Source organism: Oenanthe melanoleuca, chromosome 3 (genome assembly GCF_029582105.1).
Source record: "Oenanthe melanoleuca isolate GR-GAL-2019-014 chromosome 3, OMel1.0, whole genome shotgun sequence".
NCBI classification, from domain to species: domain Eukaryota; kingdom Metazoa; phylum Chordata; class Aves; order Passeriformes; family Muscicapidae; genus Oenanthe; species Oenanthe melanoleuca.
Genome location: NC_079336.1, coordinates 89351190 through 89369054, shown reverse-complemented (window position 1 = coordinate 89369054; position 17865 = coordinate 89351190). Strand labels below are relative to the sequence as shown.

The following is a 17865-nucleotide window of genomic DNA, read 5'->3' as shown; positions in this document are numbered from 1 at the left end:
AGTTTATTCAAGAATTCCAGTGAGTTCAATCAGGGGAAGGGTTTGTGACATAAAATTAAATTTATTATGATTAAATGCATAGAAGTGATTAGTTTAGTGGTTCTGTGAACCTTCTGATTATCACTTGCCAACTTAATTTCCATTTTGTCTTTACGCAATCAGTATAACCTACATATGGGCATAGCCTCTGCAAACTTCAGTGCAGGAAATGTTCTGGTGATATGCCCCTTTTGTAGCCCCTGCTTTGTGTGTAATCATTTATCTACTGAGTACAAATACTGCATTAGAGGTATGGTTTAGATTTATTTTTGTGATTGCAGAACTGCTTTTTCAAATTCTCAAAATAAACCCCATGAAGTCCCCTAAACAAAGCCTTACATTTTTCAGCGTGGTCTGAATCTTTATTTGGTCTGGTCTTAATGATATTTTGTTTTTATTTGCAGATGGAAAGAACCAGTAGAAGTAAATGGAATCCTAGATCGCTATATAATTTATATGGCCACCAATGAGCAGAATTTTACAAAGTGGAATGTAATCTATAACAGCACAGAACTTTTTCTGGATTTTACTATTCCGCAGCTTTTCCCGGGTACTGAATACCTCATAAAACTAGCTGTAAGTTTTAAAGATGTGTAGTAGAGGTGTAAAATGGTGCAAATGGTTCTGACTTTGTTAGCATCTTAATATTTAATGGTTCTTCTGTCCACTTTGTTTAACCTCTTCTTTTTGAAGCTAAGGTGGATGAGCCATCCTGTACAAAAGTAGGTTCTTTTGTTTCAAAACAGACTCACAAAAATGTGTATGTAATTGAAATTCAGGTTTTCTTCAAGGGTAAGTTGGATAACTAATAAAGAATTGATCAGAAATACGTGAAATGCTTTAAAAATGTTTCCTTGGACCCAACTTAAAAGAAAACATTGAATGTATTTAAAAGTGTCAACCTTTCATATTTTGTACCATGGCAATTTCATCTTCTTAAAATCTTTCATCTTAAAATCTGTATGTAGAAGGAAATAGCAGAGAAGAGTTCAGTGTAAAGTAGCAGGGTGTGTATTCAAAAGATCTTAAAAGACATTAGTGTTTTCACTGCATTTCTTTATTACTGGTTTTATTTTGTGATGAAATAGAGCAGCTTCAGCTCACTAACAAACCTGAAAATGTGTGAATAAAAGGAGGGGATTGTCCCTTGTTTTTGAGCACTGTTCATTTTATAACAATACCTATATAAGGATATTTGCTTTGATAAATGCCATAGAAAAATATTCTGCTCTTGATTATGAATAAATTTACATTTATGTAGACTGGGTATGCATTCATTTTTTCTTAACATGCTCTTGAATGTTCTAAATATTATACCACAAAAAATAAACTACCTTCAGGTAATGATAAGGATCTGACTTGAAGCTGAAAAAAACAAGGATATTCAGTCTAATTAAAGCTTAGATTCATGTTGAAATTAATTCATTTGTGCCTAGATACTTCAGCATAGTAAATTGCTTAGCATATATAATAACACCATGTCCAAAACTAAGACACTACTTCAACAAGCATTTTATGCCTTGATTTTTTTTTATTTATTCTTTTTACAAAAGAATTTGTGCTGTCTTTCACTGTGCCACAGCTCTTCTCTGCTCCTGCCCAGCTGCTGTGCATGGGGGCACAAGGAGAGAGCATCAGGGAAGAATTAACAGCTACAATCTGGAGAGCAACCAGGACTGCTTGTTTTGGTGGCTCTGCCTTGGGATATGGGAGGAAATGTTGTGTGGACCTTGGTTTTGCTTCATCAGGGTGTGCAGATTTCCTAGAAGTTACCTAATACATTTTTAGGAACATTTTGCTCTTTATATTTTATTTCTCATTTCCTTGTAATTTTTTTATCCCCCCTTAATATTTGCATTGAATTAGAAAATAGCAAAAGATAATTTCTTCTAGTGACAAAGATAACCAGATTTACCTGGATAAAATGCAGTGGTCTGTGATAAGTGAGTTAGAAGAAAATGGTAAGTCTGAAAGTGCATGAAAAGCTCAATGTCTTTGAGGTGTGGTAGCTCTTAAAACTTTTAGATCCATGATACATAGAATTACCTAGATTGGTTTGAGAAGAATGTGCTATCACAGGTTTAAAAGTCATGAAGATTAAACATGGTCAAATGTTACTTGTATACTTTATGAAAGGAAAAACCCCAAATATAAAAAAAAAAACAAACCAACAAAAACCAAATTCACAAAAAATTCAAATCAAGCATAGGCATCTGGAAAAAAAATCAAAATATTTAGTGTTTAATATATAATTTAACTGAATTTCAATCAAACTTTTAGAATAAAAATACCCCAAACGACCATTGACAGTGGAAAATTTAACTAAATTATTCTTTTTGTTTGGTTGGTTGTTTTTTTGGTTTTTTTTTTTTTTTTTGTTAGAATGAAGTGTTTCTATCAGCTAGAACCTTTTTATTTTCCTTGTTTCACAATTACTATTAGTTTTGGTTTGTATCCATTCAAGAATTTGTTTTGGTTTCCATGTTAAGTTATCAAAACCTGCAGCTTGAACACAGGAATCAGAAGCCTCACAAGGAAAACTTTCAGCACCTCACAGGCTGTTGGCTTTAACTTTTCTATGTAAGGTTAATGTAACTACATTGAAGAGAGTTAAGAAAATGTTTATCTTTGCATGCTGTTACCAGTTTTCAGAATTGATTACTGCCATTTAATAGGCAGCAATTTTATTCATAAATGAGTACAACAGGTATTGTAAGCAAATCTGATGCTTCTTTCCAAATGTCAGCCAAGAAGACGTAAGGTCATGTCTCCCTGGATTAGTGCAAAGGAAATTATTTTTGTTCTGTTCATGCTCTGAGCTGGGTGAGTGTGAGGCAGGCCAGTCTGAAAGCAAATGGAAAGCTGAAAGGCTGCCTTTGGTAGCCAGGGTCACTCTTATTTGTATGATTAAGGTCTCTGGGGTTGAGCTGTTCAGCCAGTATCTCCTCAGGATGCTGCAGTGTGGGTAAGCTGGCGCAGGTCCTGGGTGGAGTGTTGCTTTGTGGTGTCACCTGATGTGGTTTGTATCTTTGGCTGTCCAGTTTCTTTGTTTTTTTAGCACATTTTACCTGAAATCAAAATTTTACCTGAGTGACAAAATGGGAGCTCAGTCTGGGTGGAGGTTTTCATGGCTTTGAGCATCACTGGATATGATTGCCAGATGTCCAGTCTGTTTGGATAGACTGATCCAAAATCCCACTACCTAAATGCAGATGAGCTCTCTTTTGCTGATTTTCACTAGAAGAACCAGAAACTTCATCTCCCAGCAAATTTCAGAGATACAAAAACTGAGCTGCATGAAATTCAAGAAATAAATGAAATAAATGCAAAGGCTGCTGTTACCAAGCCCTTAAATGAAATGCTCTCCACTGCTGAAGTATGCCTGGTGGAAATCAATTAGTCAGCAAGTCAGTAAGGAATAAATGAGAAAGAGGCCTTCCAGAACTGCTCATTTTGGCTTCTTCATGAAACCAGTGGAAATTGAATAATTCAAAGATTACTCTTTTTCTCCTGGAAGGATAATTTTCTTAAAAATCTTACTTACGAAAATGCTAATAGTTACCTGAGCATCCATCTAAACTGACACTAGTTTTGGGGATTTTTAATAAACATTATCATGTTTAGAGTCAATGCCATTTTTCTTTATGTTCCCAAAACTGAGGTTGCATTCTTTCATCTTTACTTGCTAATTCAGACTGAACATGGAGGCATTCCTTAGTTATATTGGAAATGTAATTTCCAGTGATATCAAAACAATCTTTATGTATAAAAGAGCCTTTCATTTACAAATAATACTTATTTTTACCCTTGGGTCAGTATACAGGTTGGGAGGGCATAGGGAATATGTTTGACTGCTCTCTGATATGAAAAACAATGGGAAATGGGAAACTGAAGCTAATCCTTTTATATAAAATATAATAGATTGAGAGAATTAGATTAATAGATTTTATTCCTGGAGATCTGGAGAGCAAGGTTCTTTATGTGCTGATGATCCACTTGTCCATTTTAGTACATGGACAACTTAGAAAAACACAGATAATCCTATATGTTTTATATATGTCCAAATGTAAATATTTGTTGAATTCAGGTTTAGATTAGTTTTATTATTAAACAAAACCCTAAAAATAAACAATAACCTAACACAAAAATTTTTAAATCCAGTACAGGTATATATTTTGTGTTTTATAACTTGTGTAGTCTTGTCATCAGTGTTAGTGCAAATAATTGGCAAAGCATCACGTGCCATAGCTGTGTGCACATAAAACTTTAAAAACCTGTTATATGGAGTGATATGCAATTTTGCCTACACATTGTATTACTTCATATCCCAAGCAAAATATAAAAATTGGGTGGGTAACATTTTGTGCTCTGGTAACTGAAATACAAATTATTTTACTTTATTTTCCATAAATATGTCATAACAACTAATACATGCTGGTTTATAATAGGGTGTTTTTTCACTACTGTAATTGCTCATGCTCTGGGTGCTGCTGTGAAGTAGAGAAGAATGTTTCAGTTATAGAATGCCTAAAAACTAAGAATTATGAGTTATTATACATCCTCTTGCTATTTAAGAAAAGAGGTAAACATATCTATGCTAAGAAAAGTGTCTTACTTGAAAATCACAGGCTTGCTAAGTTTTGATGTGGAAGAATAATGAAACTTAGGCAAAAAAATAATTGCAAAAATTATTGGTACTAGATTGCAAGGTGTTTATTTGTTCTGATTAATATTTTAAGGCTTGCACTGGAGGTGGGTGTTCAATAAGTGAAGCCAGCGTGGCTGTAACAGATGAGAGTACACCAGAAGGGGTTCCTGCTCCAAAAGCCCAGTCACATGCATCTGACTCCTTTAACATCTCGTGGACTAAGCCTGAGTATCCGAATGGTAAGTGAACTCTTTTAGCCTCAAGTTAAAAAGATGATTAGTAAAGGTAAATTAATATTCTAAATGGCAGCTTATATGTGGTGCTTAATTTTTAATGATCATTTTAGCACATAAAATACCTGAGATAGTATCATTGTCTGCAGCTGGGAGATTGTGGTTTTCAGCTCGTCGTGTGGTTTCAGTGGCTCAAAAGTGCTCCCTTTTGATAGTTCTTGTGTACTGCATCTCATTGTTCAGTGTTTTCCAGGACAACTGAGCTGAGGAAAAGGCATTCTTGGAGAATATCAGTCTAGGATGTTAATTTCACCCTCCAATAAAACATCAATTTCTTTTACATTAATTGATATGTAATAATAATTAGATTTGTTTTCTGCACACTTATCATATAGTTGTGCATTTCCATGGCTGTGAAAGTTAAATAATGTACTTTCTTTTGTTTAGAAATGTTTTCCATTACAAAGCATCCTTATGTATAATTTTTAGACCAATTTTACTTTTCTAGTGGGGTTGCACAGTATCATTTACCTTGGAATTCCCTCTGATTTTATTATCATGCATGTAACAGTTTAAATCACTGTTACATGCATGATAATAAAATCAGAGCAATGCTATGTAGGAATCACTAAATTTGAAGTATCAGAAATGTTTTTCTTCATTGGCTCATGATATTATTTCAATTAATATGATTATTTCTCTGTGGTTTCACCTTAATTTCATTTGATCCTTTTGGCAAGTTTTTTTCCACTTTCACTTATGATAGAGCACATCCTACTCGTTCAACTTCACTAAAGACATTTTAAATGATTTCCCCAAAAGTGGTGATTGTATTCTGTAAGGTCTTACATTAAATTTAGAAAGAAATAAGAATATGTCACCTGTTAAATAATGTATTTGATAATTTATGGTTCTTTGTATGGAAGTCATTGTGGAAGATTTTGCTTCCTAGCCTCTTAGAAACTTTTTAACTCTGTTTCTAAAATCTCATCAGCATGTGTGGCAAAGGCAAGGAGGCAGGAGAAAGGGGAAGGGGAAGGGATGGGAGGGAAGGAAATGGCAAGGAAAGTCATGTATGCAGCTTAGTGCTACAGTCTGAATAATTTTCACTGAAATAGGCATTATTTTCTAGTCAGTCTCAGGACCTGATCCTGTTATCCTTGCACTGTGGAAAAAAATCCAAATGGTTTAGAGAGTGGTTTAACTAATCAAATAAATATAAATATGTATGTCCATATACATATTTATACATGCCTATCAACAGCACACAATAAAGACCTAGAGTTTAGGAAATAAATTTCCACCAGCTACTTTTAAAGCAACTAAAAGCTGGGACGCGTGACTGAATTTGGTCATGGGCTGAGACCAGCGGTGTGAGGTTCAGCAAGGCTCAGGCTGGGTCCTGCCCCTGGGTCACAGCAGTGCCACAGCTGGGACAGCTGCTGAGTGGGAAAAGCACCTGGGGGTGCTGGCCAGCAGTGGCTGAACTGAATGAGCCAGGCTGTGCCCAGGTGGCCAAGAAGGGCAGTGACATCCTGGTCTGGATCAGCAATGGTGTGGCCAGCAGGAGCAGGGTGGTGATTGTCCCCCTGTACCCTGCACTGCTGAGGCCACACCTCAAATCCTGTGTTTAGTTCCAGCCCTCTCACTAAAGAAAGACATTCAGGTGCTGGACTGAGTGCAGAGAAGGGCAGTGGGGTGGGGAGGATGCTGGAGCACAAGGCTGATGAGGAGCAGCTGAGGGAGCTGGGGGTGTTCAGCCTGGGGAAATGGAGGCTCAGAGGGGATCTTATCCCTCTCTACACCTGCCTGAAAGGGGGTGCAGCCAGGTGGGGATCGGTCTCTTCTCCCGAATAACAAGCAATAGGACAAGAGGAAATAGCCTCAAGTTGTGCCACTGAGGTTCAGATTGTGTGCAAGGGAAAATTCCTTCATGGAAAGGGTTCCATGAAGAACCAAAGCATTGGAACAGGCTGCCCACAGAAGCAGCTGAGTCACTGTCCTTGAAGGTATTTAGAAGATGCAAAGATGTGGCACTTTGGGACATGGTTTAGGGGTGGATTTAGCAGTGCTGGGTTAACAGCTGGACTTCAAGGTCCTTTCCAAACTACATGATTCTATGATTTATCTGGTAATATCTTTTCTCATTCTTCAATTTTCTATTTCCATCCTTTCCCCATTTTCTCAAAAAGAATTAAAACAAAAAACCCAACAGCAAATAATCTCTAAAACTTTTTACTGAGCAAGTGCTTAATCAGAAAGGTTGGGGTTGATTAGTGACTTTTGATTCTCAAAACATCTTTTGGGCTGCCTTGTGGCCACACCATTTATAATCTCTCTGTGTGTCAGGTTTTAAAACCGTGTAAGTTGAGAAGAGAAAAAATTGAGAAAGACCAGCAGAAGGTACTTAGATACTTACCCTAAAATTTTCTTACTTCAGCATTCTACTGGTGCATTCTTGATTTTTCTGTGGGCTTTTTTTTTTTTTTTCAAAAGCATAGAAACTGTTTCCTGCTTTGAACTGAATTAGTTCAAATTGGTGTGTTTCAGGCTGCTAGGTGTAATTAGTGCTTTTAGAAAATACTGAGCTTGGCTTTGTTTCAGGTGGAACCCTCAGAATTACAAAGATTTGCATATCATAGATTGTCATCTCCTTATTAGATCTCTGGGGCCATTCCTTTCTCTCCTGCCTCTTTTTGTTTGCTGCTGCTTGGCAGATGCTGCTGTTTATTTCCATGGGCTGAGGAAGCTTATCAGCTTCTGATGGGTGTGTGTGGGCTGAGTGGGGCTGGACAGCACAGACTTTGCTATGTTCTCATGGTATATATGGGTTCCAACTGCTTGCCATGAATTAGAAAAAAAGTAAAGGAGAATTAAAATACTGCCCTGGAGGTCTGAGGTGGCAAACAAGAATAAAGGCTACATGGCTTCTTCATAAAGATGGCACAATGAGGAGAAACAAGCTTTGGGGTACAGAACACCTAAGCTTGTGTTATCCAGTTTTTTGTTGAATTTAAGACCCATTTACATTATTTTCAGGAAAATAAATCATAGAAAAATGAGAAATTACACAATTATTTGTTGAAAGTTGCTTCCGAAATATCATTTATGTACCAAGTAGAAAAATTACTTTTGGAAGATGGCATACTGAATATATTTGAAATATAAATGTTTTATTTTGCCCTATTTTCAATCCAACAATAAAATGGTTGATGGGACTTGGCCCAGATACTGCCACTGTACACACAACTGTCACATATGTAGGTAGATAGTAGATAATATAGGAAATATTGACCATTTGGGTGAGAGCAATATATGTAGAGGCTTGTGAAATCATGTATCATCAGATATTCTGTTTTGACCTTTCATTATTCTAGTGGCCTTAATAAGCAATGATCTGTTCTTTAGAGCACATCAATTATAATCTTGCCTTATAGTTTAAGATCTGCTCTTTTAAAATCCTTGAAAATTTTCCACTGAAAATTCTCCTTAGCTGGTCAATTCTTAAAAACTTCACTTCGTGTTCACATCATAGATAAAACCAAGCCTAAATCAGGGCTGTGTCTTCCAAGGCCATGTGGAATTTTTATGGAAAATAGTAGGTATAGTAAAAACAGATTTATAAAATTATTCAGTGAACTAAGCCAGTACTTGTTCTTGCAAATCCTTGTGCTTATGAGAGATGACTGGTGTTTGTAGTCAGTGAAACTGATGTAGGTAAAAGTATGTTTGCTTAAGATTTGACCTCTAGATTGCACCTTAAGAGTAAAGTGCTTGTACTACTTTGGATTCAAAACCTCTTTAGTGTCTTGAATATCATTGACACATTATGTAGCCTCACCCAGAGAGGGGAAAGGAGGACTAAGAAGACTTTATAGCTTTCTTCAGTTCAATTTACATTCTTGGACTTCTTTTCAAAAGTGAAACATAATGGTACTATAGACAATAGATTTTGTCTTCAGTGAAATCAAGATTTGATCTAGCCACCTAGATTTCATAATTATGAAGAAGCTGCATCTTTTCATGGTGACCACATGTTGCTCAGGAAGCCTTGTAAATCACAGAAATGTCCTCTAGTCTTAAATATTTTATGCATGGTAAAATTCAGCAATATTCAGTGAGTCTCAAGACGTTTATTAACTCTGGGCTAACTTTGAACTTTTTGTCTGTATGTTTTGGAAGCGTATACTGGTGAAATAGGGAGGCACAGTTACTTATCCCTGGTAAAAATAGTTATTGCCTAATTTAGAAAAATGGATTCACATCTCAAAAATGGACTATTAGCTCTTTTCCTCTGAAATGTACTTTTTCTCTTTCTTTTCATGCTGTTGTTTTTTCCATCAGTGTTCTGCAAGGCAAAGGCAGAAGTAAAATCAAGAGGTGATGGATCAAATTTTCAGAGATGATGGTTCTTGGAGAACTAACAAAAGCTCACTAGTGCTGAGCAGCAAAGCTGCTCCTCAACTGTGGATGCTGCACAGTGCTGTGGTTTCAGGAACTCTTTAAAACATTAATGCCAAATGATCTCGTTATGATTCATGCTGTTACCATGAGTATCTAAGGAATTAATGGTGATTTATCAGGCACTAATCTGTGCCCTCTGGTGACCAATGACAGGACCCAAGGGAGTGGCATAAAGCTGTCTCAGGGGAGGTGTAGGCTGGATAGCAGGAAAAGGTTCCTCGCCCAGAGGGTGATCAGATACAGGAACAGACTTCCCAGAGAAGTGGTCACAGCGCCAGCCTGAGTTCAGGAACAGTTTGAACAATGCTCTCAGGCACAAGGTGTGATTTTTGGGGGTGTCCTGTGCAAGGCCAGGGGTTGGACTTGGGTGATCTTTGTTGGTCCTTTCCAGCACAGGTAATTCTATGATTCTATTCTATGATACTTTAAAAGAGTGAGTGCTACAGGTAGAGTAGGTGTTTAAAATATCCCAGTGTTTGGCATTTTTCCCCTGTAAAACACATCCTTAATGTCAGCATTCACATTTCCCCTCTGAGATAAATAAAATATTTTAAAGTATATACCCATATATATATAAAATTTGTTTATTTAATACTGGAAAAATATCAACCATTAATGTTATTGCTTCACAAACAAAGAGACACAGAACCACAAGAGATTTTTGCTTTAGGAAGCCTGTCAAATGTGGCAATATTGATAGTGTGAGATTTCCCAGGACCACCTCCTACACACATCTCTACTGTCTGAGTTGAGTTTAGCCTTCACTTTTCTAGAAGAGAAAAGAATTGAGGAGTGTGTGAATCACTTCACCATACTCAGTTCTTTAGCATATAAATCTTTCAAAGCAGAACTCTTCAAAGCTCAGGTGAAACAGTTGTGTGTACACTTCTATTTATGAATCACTTCTCCATTTTGTAGAGGGGAAAATATTTTTTTAATTTCACACAGGATCTTCCTCAATGTAGAATAAAAAAAATAATTTTTATGGGAAGGAATGGTGAACTGAGCTATAGTTTTACAATGGAATTTATCTTCTATAATGGAAGGATTAGAAGGCATCTTCTGAACTATAATCACTTGAAATGAGTCCTATAACTTTTTGTTTATTTGCCTTAAGATTCCTCATTGAAATAACTTTTTAAAAGGGAAATTATTCAGAAGTGAGAAAGATGGCAGAATAGCCCTGAGAAAAAGTACTCCTTTGCAAGCTTAGTTTCCAAAGTCTAAGCAAATCTGTAAAACTAAATCTTTAGTTCATTAAATTCAAAACACTGTACAGGATTTGTTATCCTACCATGTACCTTTGAAAAACAAAGTTTTAGAATTCCTTATAAATGTGATAAGCAATCACTTGCAATTTTAGTATTAGCCAGATATACATTCTTTCCTCTGTCTAAAAATGTTGCTAATGTTTGAGTTTCTAAATATGTTTTCTTTCTCTAGATTGAATAGGCAAGGAGTAGTGGGAATTTTTATACAGCATATTCAGAAGGAAATAGTAACCATTACTATTTTGTGATTTCATTTAGAAAAGTGGGTAACAGTTTTCAACCACCCTACTCCAAATTAATGAAGTATGTAATTTGTTGGCAAAGTGCTGAAAATCTGAAATAGTTGTCATAAAGAATGAGTATGAAAAAGGTGGTTTTGTGGCAATTTTACTTGTTAGTTGTTTACTTGTTTTATTGTATTTATAGCACTGCCCTGAGTTGTCCTTCCAGATTTCAGTTATGTTGGAGATTTTGTTTCCAAGTCTACAGCTGTTAAGATGTGAGATGGCTTTTTGTGTAGTTTGAAAAACCACATGCACAGTATGGGTTCTGTGAACCAGAATTGCCTCAGTTTTCCTCATTCCAAGGTGATGTTGGCTGCTGCTCAGAAGCAAGTTTGTTAGGGGTAATCTTTGGAATAGTGTAGTTGTTTAAAGAGATGCAGCCCACTTGTGAGGTATTCAACAGTTAAAGATAGAAGGGTTTGTTTATTTTGAGTTTTAAATGCTCAGTCATGCTAAACAGTATCTGCTCAGTTGTAAACAGCCTGAAATACCACTACTACTGCCTTGCTGTCTGTAGCATTATTTTCATTCTAAATTCTGTAGCTTTTTGGTTACTGAGAGCTCTCACTTTGTTTTATAGGTATTATTACTAGCTATGGATTGTACATGGATGGTGTTCTGCTGCAAAATTCATCACAGCTAAGTTGTTATGCTTCTGGGCTTGCTCCTTGGAGTCTTCATTCCTTCAGAGTCCAGGCATGTACTGCAAAAGGTTGTGCTTTAGGTCCACTGGTGAGTACCTTAATTTACATTCTGGGAGTGTAATAAATGTCAGATGACAGTGAATATCAGAGTAAATGGTGATGATTCACTCTGGGCAGTACTAACCCATCTGGCAAAATGTGACATTTAAAAAAAAATCCTGTTTAAGAGCTGCTAAAGATTCAATAGGTCATTGTTAGGCACCATTCCAAAGTAGAATGTAGGTACAGTGAAGGAAGACAAAAAGGGAGGCTGAAACACACATTATTAAAATTAAATGGAGTTAATATGTTTGAAAGGTGCAGGTGTGCTTTAACCAGATTTATAAGGATGTATATAAAGAAAGAGTTACTGTTCTAGTAATGAGCAAATTTCTAGCTGCTGGACTGAAAGGACTGAAGTTAATTTGAGAATTGCAGAAGCCAGAAGTGGCAACAGGAGCAAGGAAAATATGGTAATTCATAATCTTTTGAATACAAGCATGTGATCAAAATATTATACTGGACAGATATCAACAGTCTTATATAATGCCCTATTTTTCAGGATTTGAGAATACAGGAATATTAAATTTGACAAATTTGTGAAAAACAGACCTTCTGAGGCTTTTTTATTTTGTTAAAGGTTTTTAGACATATATCTGAACTACAAAATGTATTATGATTTCATAATACTGTAGCTGATCAATAAATAGAATTGTATCTACTGTGCTTGGTTTTGTTTTCAAACATAACTGAAAAAGAAGCCTGTGTTTATTCTGGGATTTTTGTTTCATTCAGCTTTATTTGTAGGCTTTTAAATTTGGTAAAAAGAAAAGGAAGAAAAGGGAGAAAGATTTGAGAGGATTTTGTGGTTTTCTTTCTATTTTTTACCATCACAATTTATTTTGTGTCAGGAAAGAACTTCCAGGTTTTGTTTTTGTTTTATAGTTTGTTAGTCACATTTCCAATATTATTTCTGAGATTGCTTTAGTTCAAATGCCAGTAACATTGTCTATCTGCAGAAGACTACTAGACTTTATAACCATTAAACATTTTATAGCTTGCTCTACTTTGAAGAATATTTACTCTTAAAAGCTTGAATGGCTTTTTGCCAGTTTTTCTTGTACATTTTTACAGCTTCACATATACCCCAAAAGGAAACCTTGTTTTAAGGTACTTGATGTGCAATAACCTAATCCATTGTGTTGGTAGTGATGTTTAAGACCAGTCATTACCAAACTTTGCATGCAGATGAAATATGGATGTTTTCAGTACTACTGTCCTATCAAATAGGCATCAAAAGGACAGAACAGAACACCAGCAGTTAGGGGTTTTAAAAATATTTTAAGTAATCTTTTTTCACGTCTCCACTGAGCTACAGACTTGTAAGTTGACTTTTGGAACAATTGAAAGGGATTGCTGTAGCTGATACTCATCTGCATCCCATGATCAGTACACAAACAGTTTTCCAAAGCCAGTGATCCATCTCTAATCACAGCAATTGAAGTACATCTTGATTTAGGCTCACCTAAGTGTGCCAGGAAGTTAAAGCACTGATTCTTCATTTGATTTTTAAAAAAATACTTTCTTATAAATTACAGAGTAAATCCAACACTTTAAAAAAAAAAAAAAATAAAAAAAAAAAAGAGAAACCTAATGTTTTGCCTCTGCTCTAAATAGAATGGGAAACATCTCCCAGCAGTAAACTGATATGCTTCCAGCTATTTTTGTTGCTGATCTTGTGCTTAATGTGCCCTAATTGATCAAGGAACATCATGTGACATTCTCCTAAATATGGAATTTGTCCACCTTATATTCCTGAAGGTGGCTCTGAAGATATAAATTAATTATGAGAGCATTAGCTGTTATTCTATTTAAAAAACTTATTTTTCTTTGGTGTAGGTAGTTTTTGTTTGACTTTTTTTTTTTCTGTGACTGTGATTTATTTTCAAGTGTGATGCAAATAGTTAACAAGTAAATTCTAAAACTTCTAAATCTTTTCCTATTACACCCAAGATAATGCTTTTGCCTGTTCTAATTGTTTGGGGGTTTTGTCCCTAAAGTGGGAAAAAATTATTTATTACGGGCTAGTGTATCCTCTAATAGATTCTTTGGAGAAATTCAGGACAATTAAAATTATGCTAGTGTTGAAATGTGTTAGCTTCTGTAAATGTCTTATAAATAAATGGAAATGTTCAACACTAAATATTTTTCATCTCAACCCACTGCTATTGATTTAAATTTCAGGGATTTTTTTATATGTATGCTAGTACTTTTCCCAATATTATTATGCCTACCATATTATTTGATGTTGCTTATATGATAGCAGAGTCTTTGTTTATTAAGTTATTAGTAAATATGTCTGAAAATACCAGGGAGTGGTGTGTAAAGTAATATTTAGAAAAGTAAGTATGTAAAAGGTTTTCTGTGCCCTATGTTTACATAGCACATCATAAAGAAAAAGCTAAAGACATAATACAGCTGTTGCAACTGTTTGGGACATAATACAGATTGCTACAAATTTATATTATTTAAAGATTATTTTGAATCTTCTTCAGTAGAAAAAAATAATTGTTATTGTTTCTTCACATTTCTGATGTTTCTGACTGGAATACCTGCATTTAGGAGCACTTTACTGGAAATTCTTTTGTTCAGAAAGCAGAGTTTAGTTAAATCCTTACATAAAGATGTTTCTGACTGAAATACCAAATAATCAATGTGGCAGTGATCCAATAATTCTGTGAAGTACTTGTTTATCTTTAAGCATGTACTTTGTCCTGTTGAGTTCACTGCAACTTATTGCTTACTTTAAATATAGGTGTAAGTGTATAAATAGAGAAGCACATATGGAGATATTGGTGCACATGGCATGTGTAAACAATAAACTGTCCAATCTTCACATGTGGAAAAGTACAACATTCATGTTTCAAGGACAGAGAAAATATGTTTGGTTATTTAGATGACAGAGCAGGTGTGGCAGATTAAAAATAGCATTTATTAGCACTCCCATGAACCTGCAGCTGAGAGGCACTTACAAAGGTGTGAAACCATCTTATACATTAGAAAACACCAAATAAATAATGTAGGAGAAACAAAATTGTTGCCATAAATAACATAATAACAAATTACTTTGTTCCATAGCATTGAATATTTACTACAAGTTATGAAATTTCAATACTAAACACTGGAATATTAAATAGTATTTATTTACTTATATTACAAATCTTTCAGATTCAGTACATTATCCAGCTCTTTTATATCTTATTTTCTCTTAAAGATTTACTTTTTATTGCAACTTAATTTTATTAGGTGAATGTAGAAGTTAATTTAGGGAGCAGCCATTATTCCACAAAGGATTTTTTCCCCATAAATATCTGTAATAATTTACTACAGTGTTTAAATGCATATTCCTTGCAGTTGCTTTTTAAGGAAAATAAAGTTATGTGGTCTTCTGTTGCTGATTCCTTTCCTTACAGTGAGATTGTACATCCACATTAGGTGCAATGATGTTTTCAAAAAATTAATCTTTCATTGTTTTCCAGTATTTGTTTCCTGTTCCTTACAGTAGTCTCTATTTAAAGTAGGTTAGTAGCTGGACAGTGTCAAACAGATGTTGATAAAAGGACTGCAATGTGCTTAAAAATCAGGATGCTGACAGTGTTAGTTACTTTTTCTTAAGAAATACCTTTTCTTAAACTTTGCATCTTTTATTCCTTCCCTGTGACTATGGCACCAAATTTCCATCTCCTGTTGAATTCACAGGTAGAAGCTCGGACCTTGGAAGCTGCCCCTGAGGGAATGATTGATGTCCTTACTACTGTTGATGGGTCGAAAGAAGTTCAATTAAAATGGCTTGCCCCAAATAAACCTAATGGAAAACTGACCTACACAGTCCTTGTCACTGGTCTCTTCTATGCTGATCAAGGTATGATTTTCCCTTCATAATAAGTCTAATGATAGCATTGATATTCCATTTATTTAAAAAAAAAATCCTTTAGCACTAAATTTTTCTACTTTTTCGTTTTTCCCTGTGCCATTGATTATTTTAGAATTATCAATTTTATTCTTTAAGAACTGCTGCTTTGATTTATGGCGCTTTACATTTGTACAAACACATAAATTGGCAAATAAAGATAAGCTCTCTGCACTCATTTACTCTCTAGATATACACACGGAGTCTTATCTTGCCACCTTCACTCAGATAAGGAAGCTATGCTCACAAAATTTCAGTTGGTTTGCTTATATAAACCAAAAGAACTCGTGAGAGCTGTTCATAATATGGTTGATCATGGATACAATTTAAAGAAGAAAGGGAAAGAAACCCAACTCTATATTATAAACAGACTCAGCATGAGATACAAAAACCTGACAAGTAAAAAGTTCTCTGTTCCACCTTATTGCATTGCAGTTTGTTCTTTTGCTTCCACTGGGTTACCTTGCAGGTTGTTCCTTTTATTTCCTTACATTTTTTAAACTTAAGCATAGCAATGTGATCTTGGGTTAAAATGCTGCTAAATGAGAGCAGGCAGAGTTAGTGGTGTTGCCCCTATGTAAAAGCCTAAGGCACTAAAGGAGGTAAAGGGACTGTTTTTCAAATGTAATAGAAAACTTGTATTTTTTAGCTGAAAGTAGAATGCCATGCCCTCTAATTATATAAATGTAAAGTACTTGGGCAGTAAATAAAAATGAATGTTCACAAAATGAGTATGAGCATTTAATATGTCAATTTGAGCTATTAAGCGTGTGCTCTAAGGTATAATAAATAATAGAATATTGTACACAAGTAATGTTTATGAATTATACCTAACAATGTTGTCATTAATTTTTAGTGCACTTTAAACAGCATGATTGACATTAGGTAACTATAAAAATGTTTTCTTATGAGTATAATATGAAATTGTGGTTGAAAATAATGTTTGGATGGCGTTTAATCCCTCTATGTACTGTTCGCAAATTTAATCGCTATTGTAAATGCAGTAACAGGGAATTGAACCACTGATGACTTCATAACTCGCCTCTTCTGCTGGGAATGAGACTGGTTTGTTGCTTCCAGTATTGGTGCTAAAGAGAACACAGTTGCTGTAATTGCTGTCCTCTCTAAAGTAGTTTATAAATGAACTTGTTTGTGCGCTCTTTGGAGGAACACGCTCACTGAGGAGGTAACGCGTGGTAGGCAGTCTCAGCTGACCCCTCACAAAGGCTGCTGTGTCCCTTTTTTATGCAGTGAAGGCTTTGATGTATTCTGCTGTGAAGCACTTGTAAGATTATGAGGAGAAGGAGTGATGATCAATTTGAAAAAAAGGAGCAGCATTTTGGCTGGACCTGTGACAGCAGAGCCATTTCCGCCAAGGCAGCGGGGTGAATAATGCAGAAGCCATATTCCCCTTGTGTTTAATCTTGCATTGTTTTTGCAAAGAAAATTTCTGCTTGCTTTCTAAGTCATGTCATCCTCGGTTGTCATCCCGTCTCTCAAACCATCAAAACGGTATTAAATGTTGCAAAGCTGTGCAGCTAGAGAACTTTCAAAAGTCAGAACCCATTTGCAGAGCAGCCCTTGTAGAAAATGTATTCTGTTCTCGGCAGAATTTTCCTTCAGTTCTTTCCACTGAGAAGTTTACTGATTTCTCCCAGTGGAATCTGCTGGAATTTATCGGTTCATGGTTGGCAGTCACAGATTAAGGTAAATGTCGATCCGTAATGACCCTCTACATGTTAGTATTGCAGTAAAGCTGGGCTTTTATGTCAAAGATATCGGAGAGGGAGCTATTACACATGACAGGGGTGATCAAGGGACTCCAGACCAAGGCAAGCATTATTAAATATTGACTAGTTCTGTGATTTATGTAGAGCTGGAGGAAAAAAGTGACTTTTTAACCATTATATATTCTTCAGCAACGAAAACCAGCCATTTATCTCCTGCTGGTAATAAAGAACAGAGTGCCTGCATATTTTAGTGGAGGGAAAACCTGGCCTTATAAATGAGATGGACTCTTTCATGATAACATTTCAGTTTGCTAATTGCCAAAAGCAAAACAGGCAAATTGGAAGCAATTATAAGAGTTGACTTAAAGTGCCTGCTATGTTAGTTCAACTCAGGAGAGCTGGGTGGTGGTGGTGGAAGAATCATTGGGGAATAGAACCCAGAAAATTACATTACATTTGTTCATTGTTGCTGAAACTTTGCTTTGCAATGCTAAAGAAGTAAAGAGTGTTTCCCCCCAGAAGTCAGAGCTCTAGCAATTGACA

At 35.5% G+C, this 17865-nt stretch overlaps 1 protein-coding gene across 1 annotated transcript in view; it reads left to right on the top strand.

Annotated features, from left to right (window-relative positions):
• USH2A (usherin) overlaps positions 1-17865 on the top strand; it is a 365445-nt gene that overhangs the window by 184981 nt on the left and 162599 nt on the right. Inside the window, exons 34-37 of the mRNA XM_056487445.1 lie at positions 444-615; positions 4779-4926; positions 11520-11671; positions 15382-15544. Coding sequence (XP_056343420.1) covers positions 444-615; positions 4779-4926; positions 11520-11671; positions 15382-15544 — 635 coding nt within the window. The remainder of the gene's footprint in view (positions 1-443; positions 616-4778; positions 4927-11519; positions 11672-15381; positions 15545-17865) is intronic.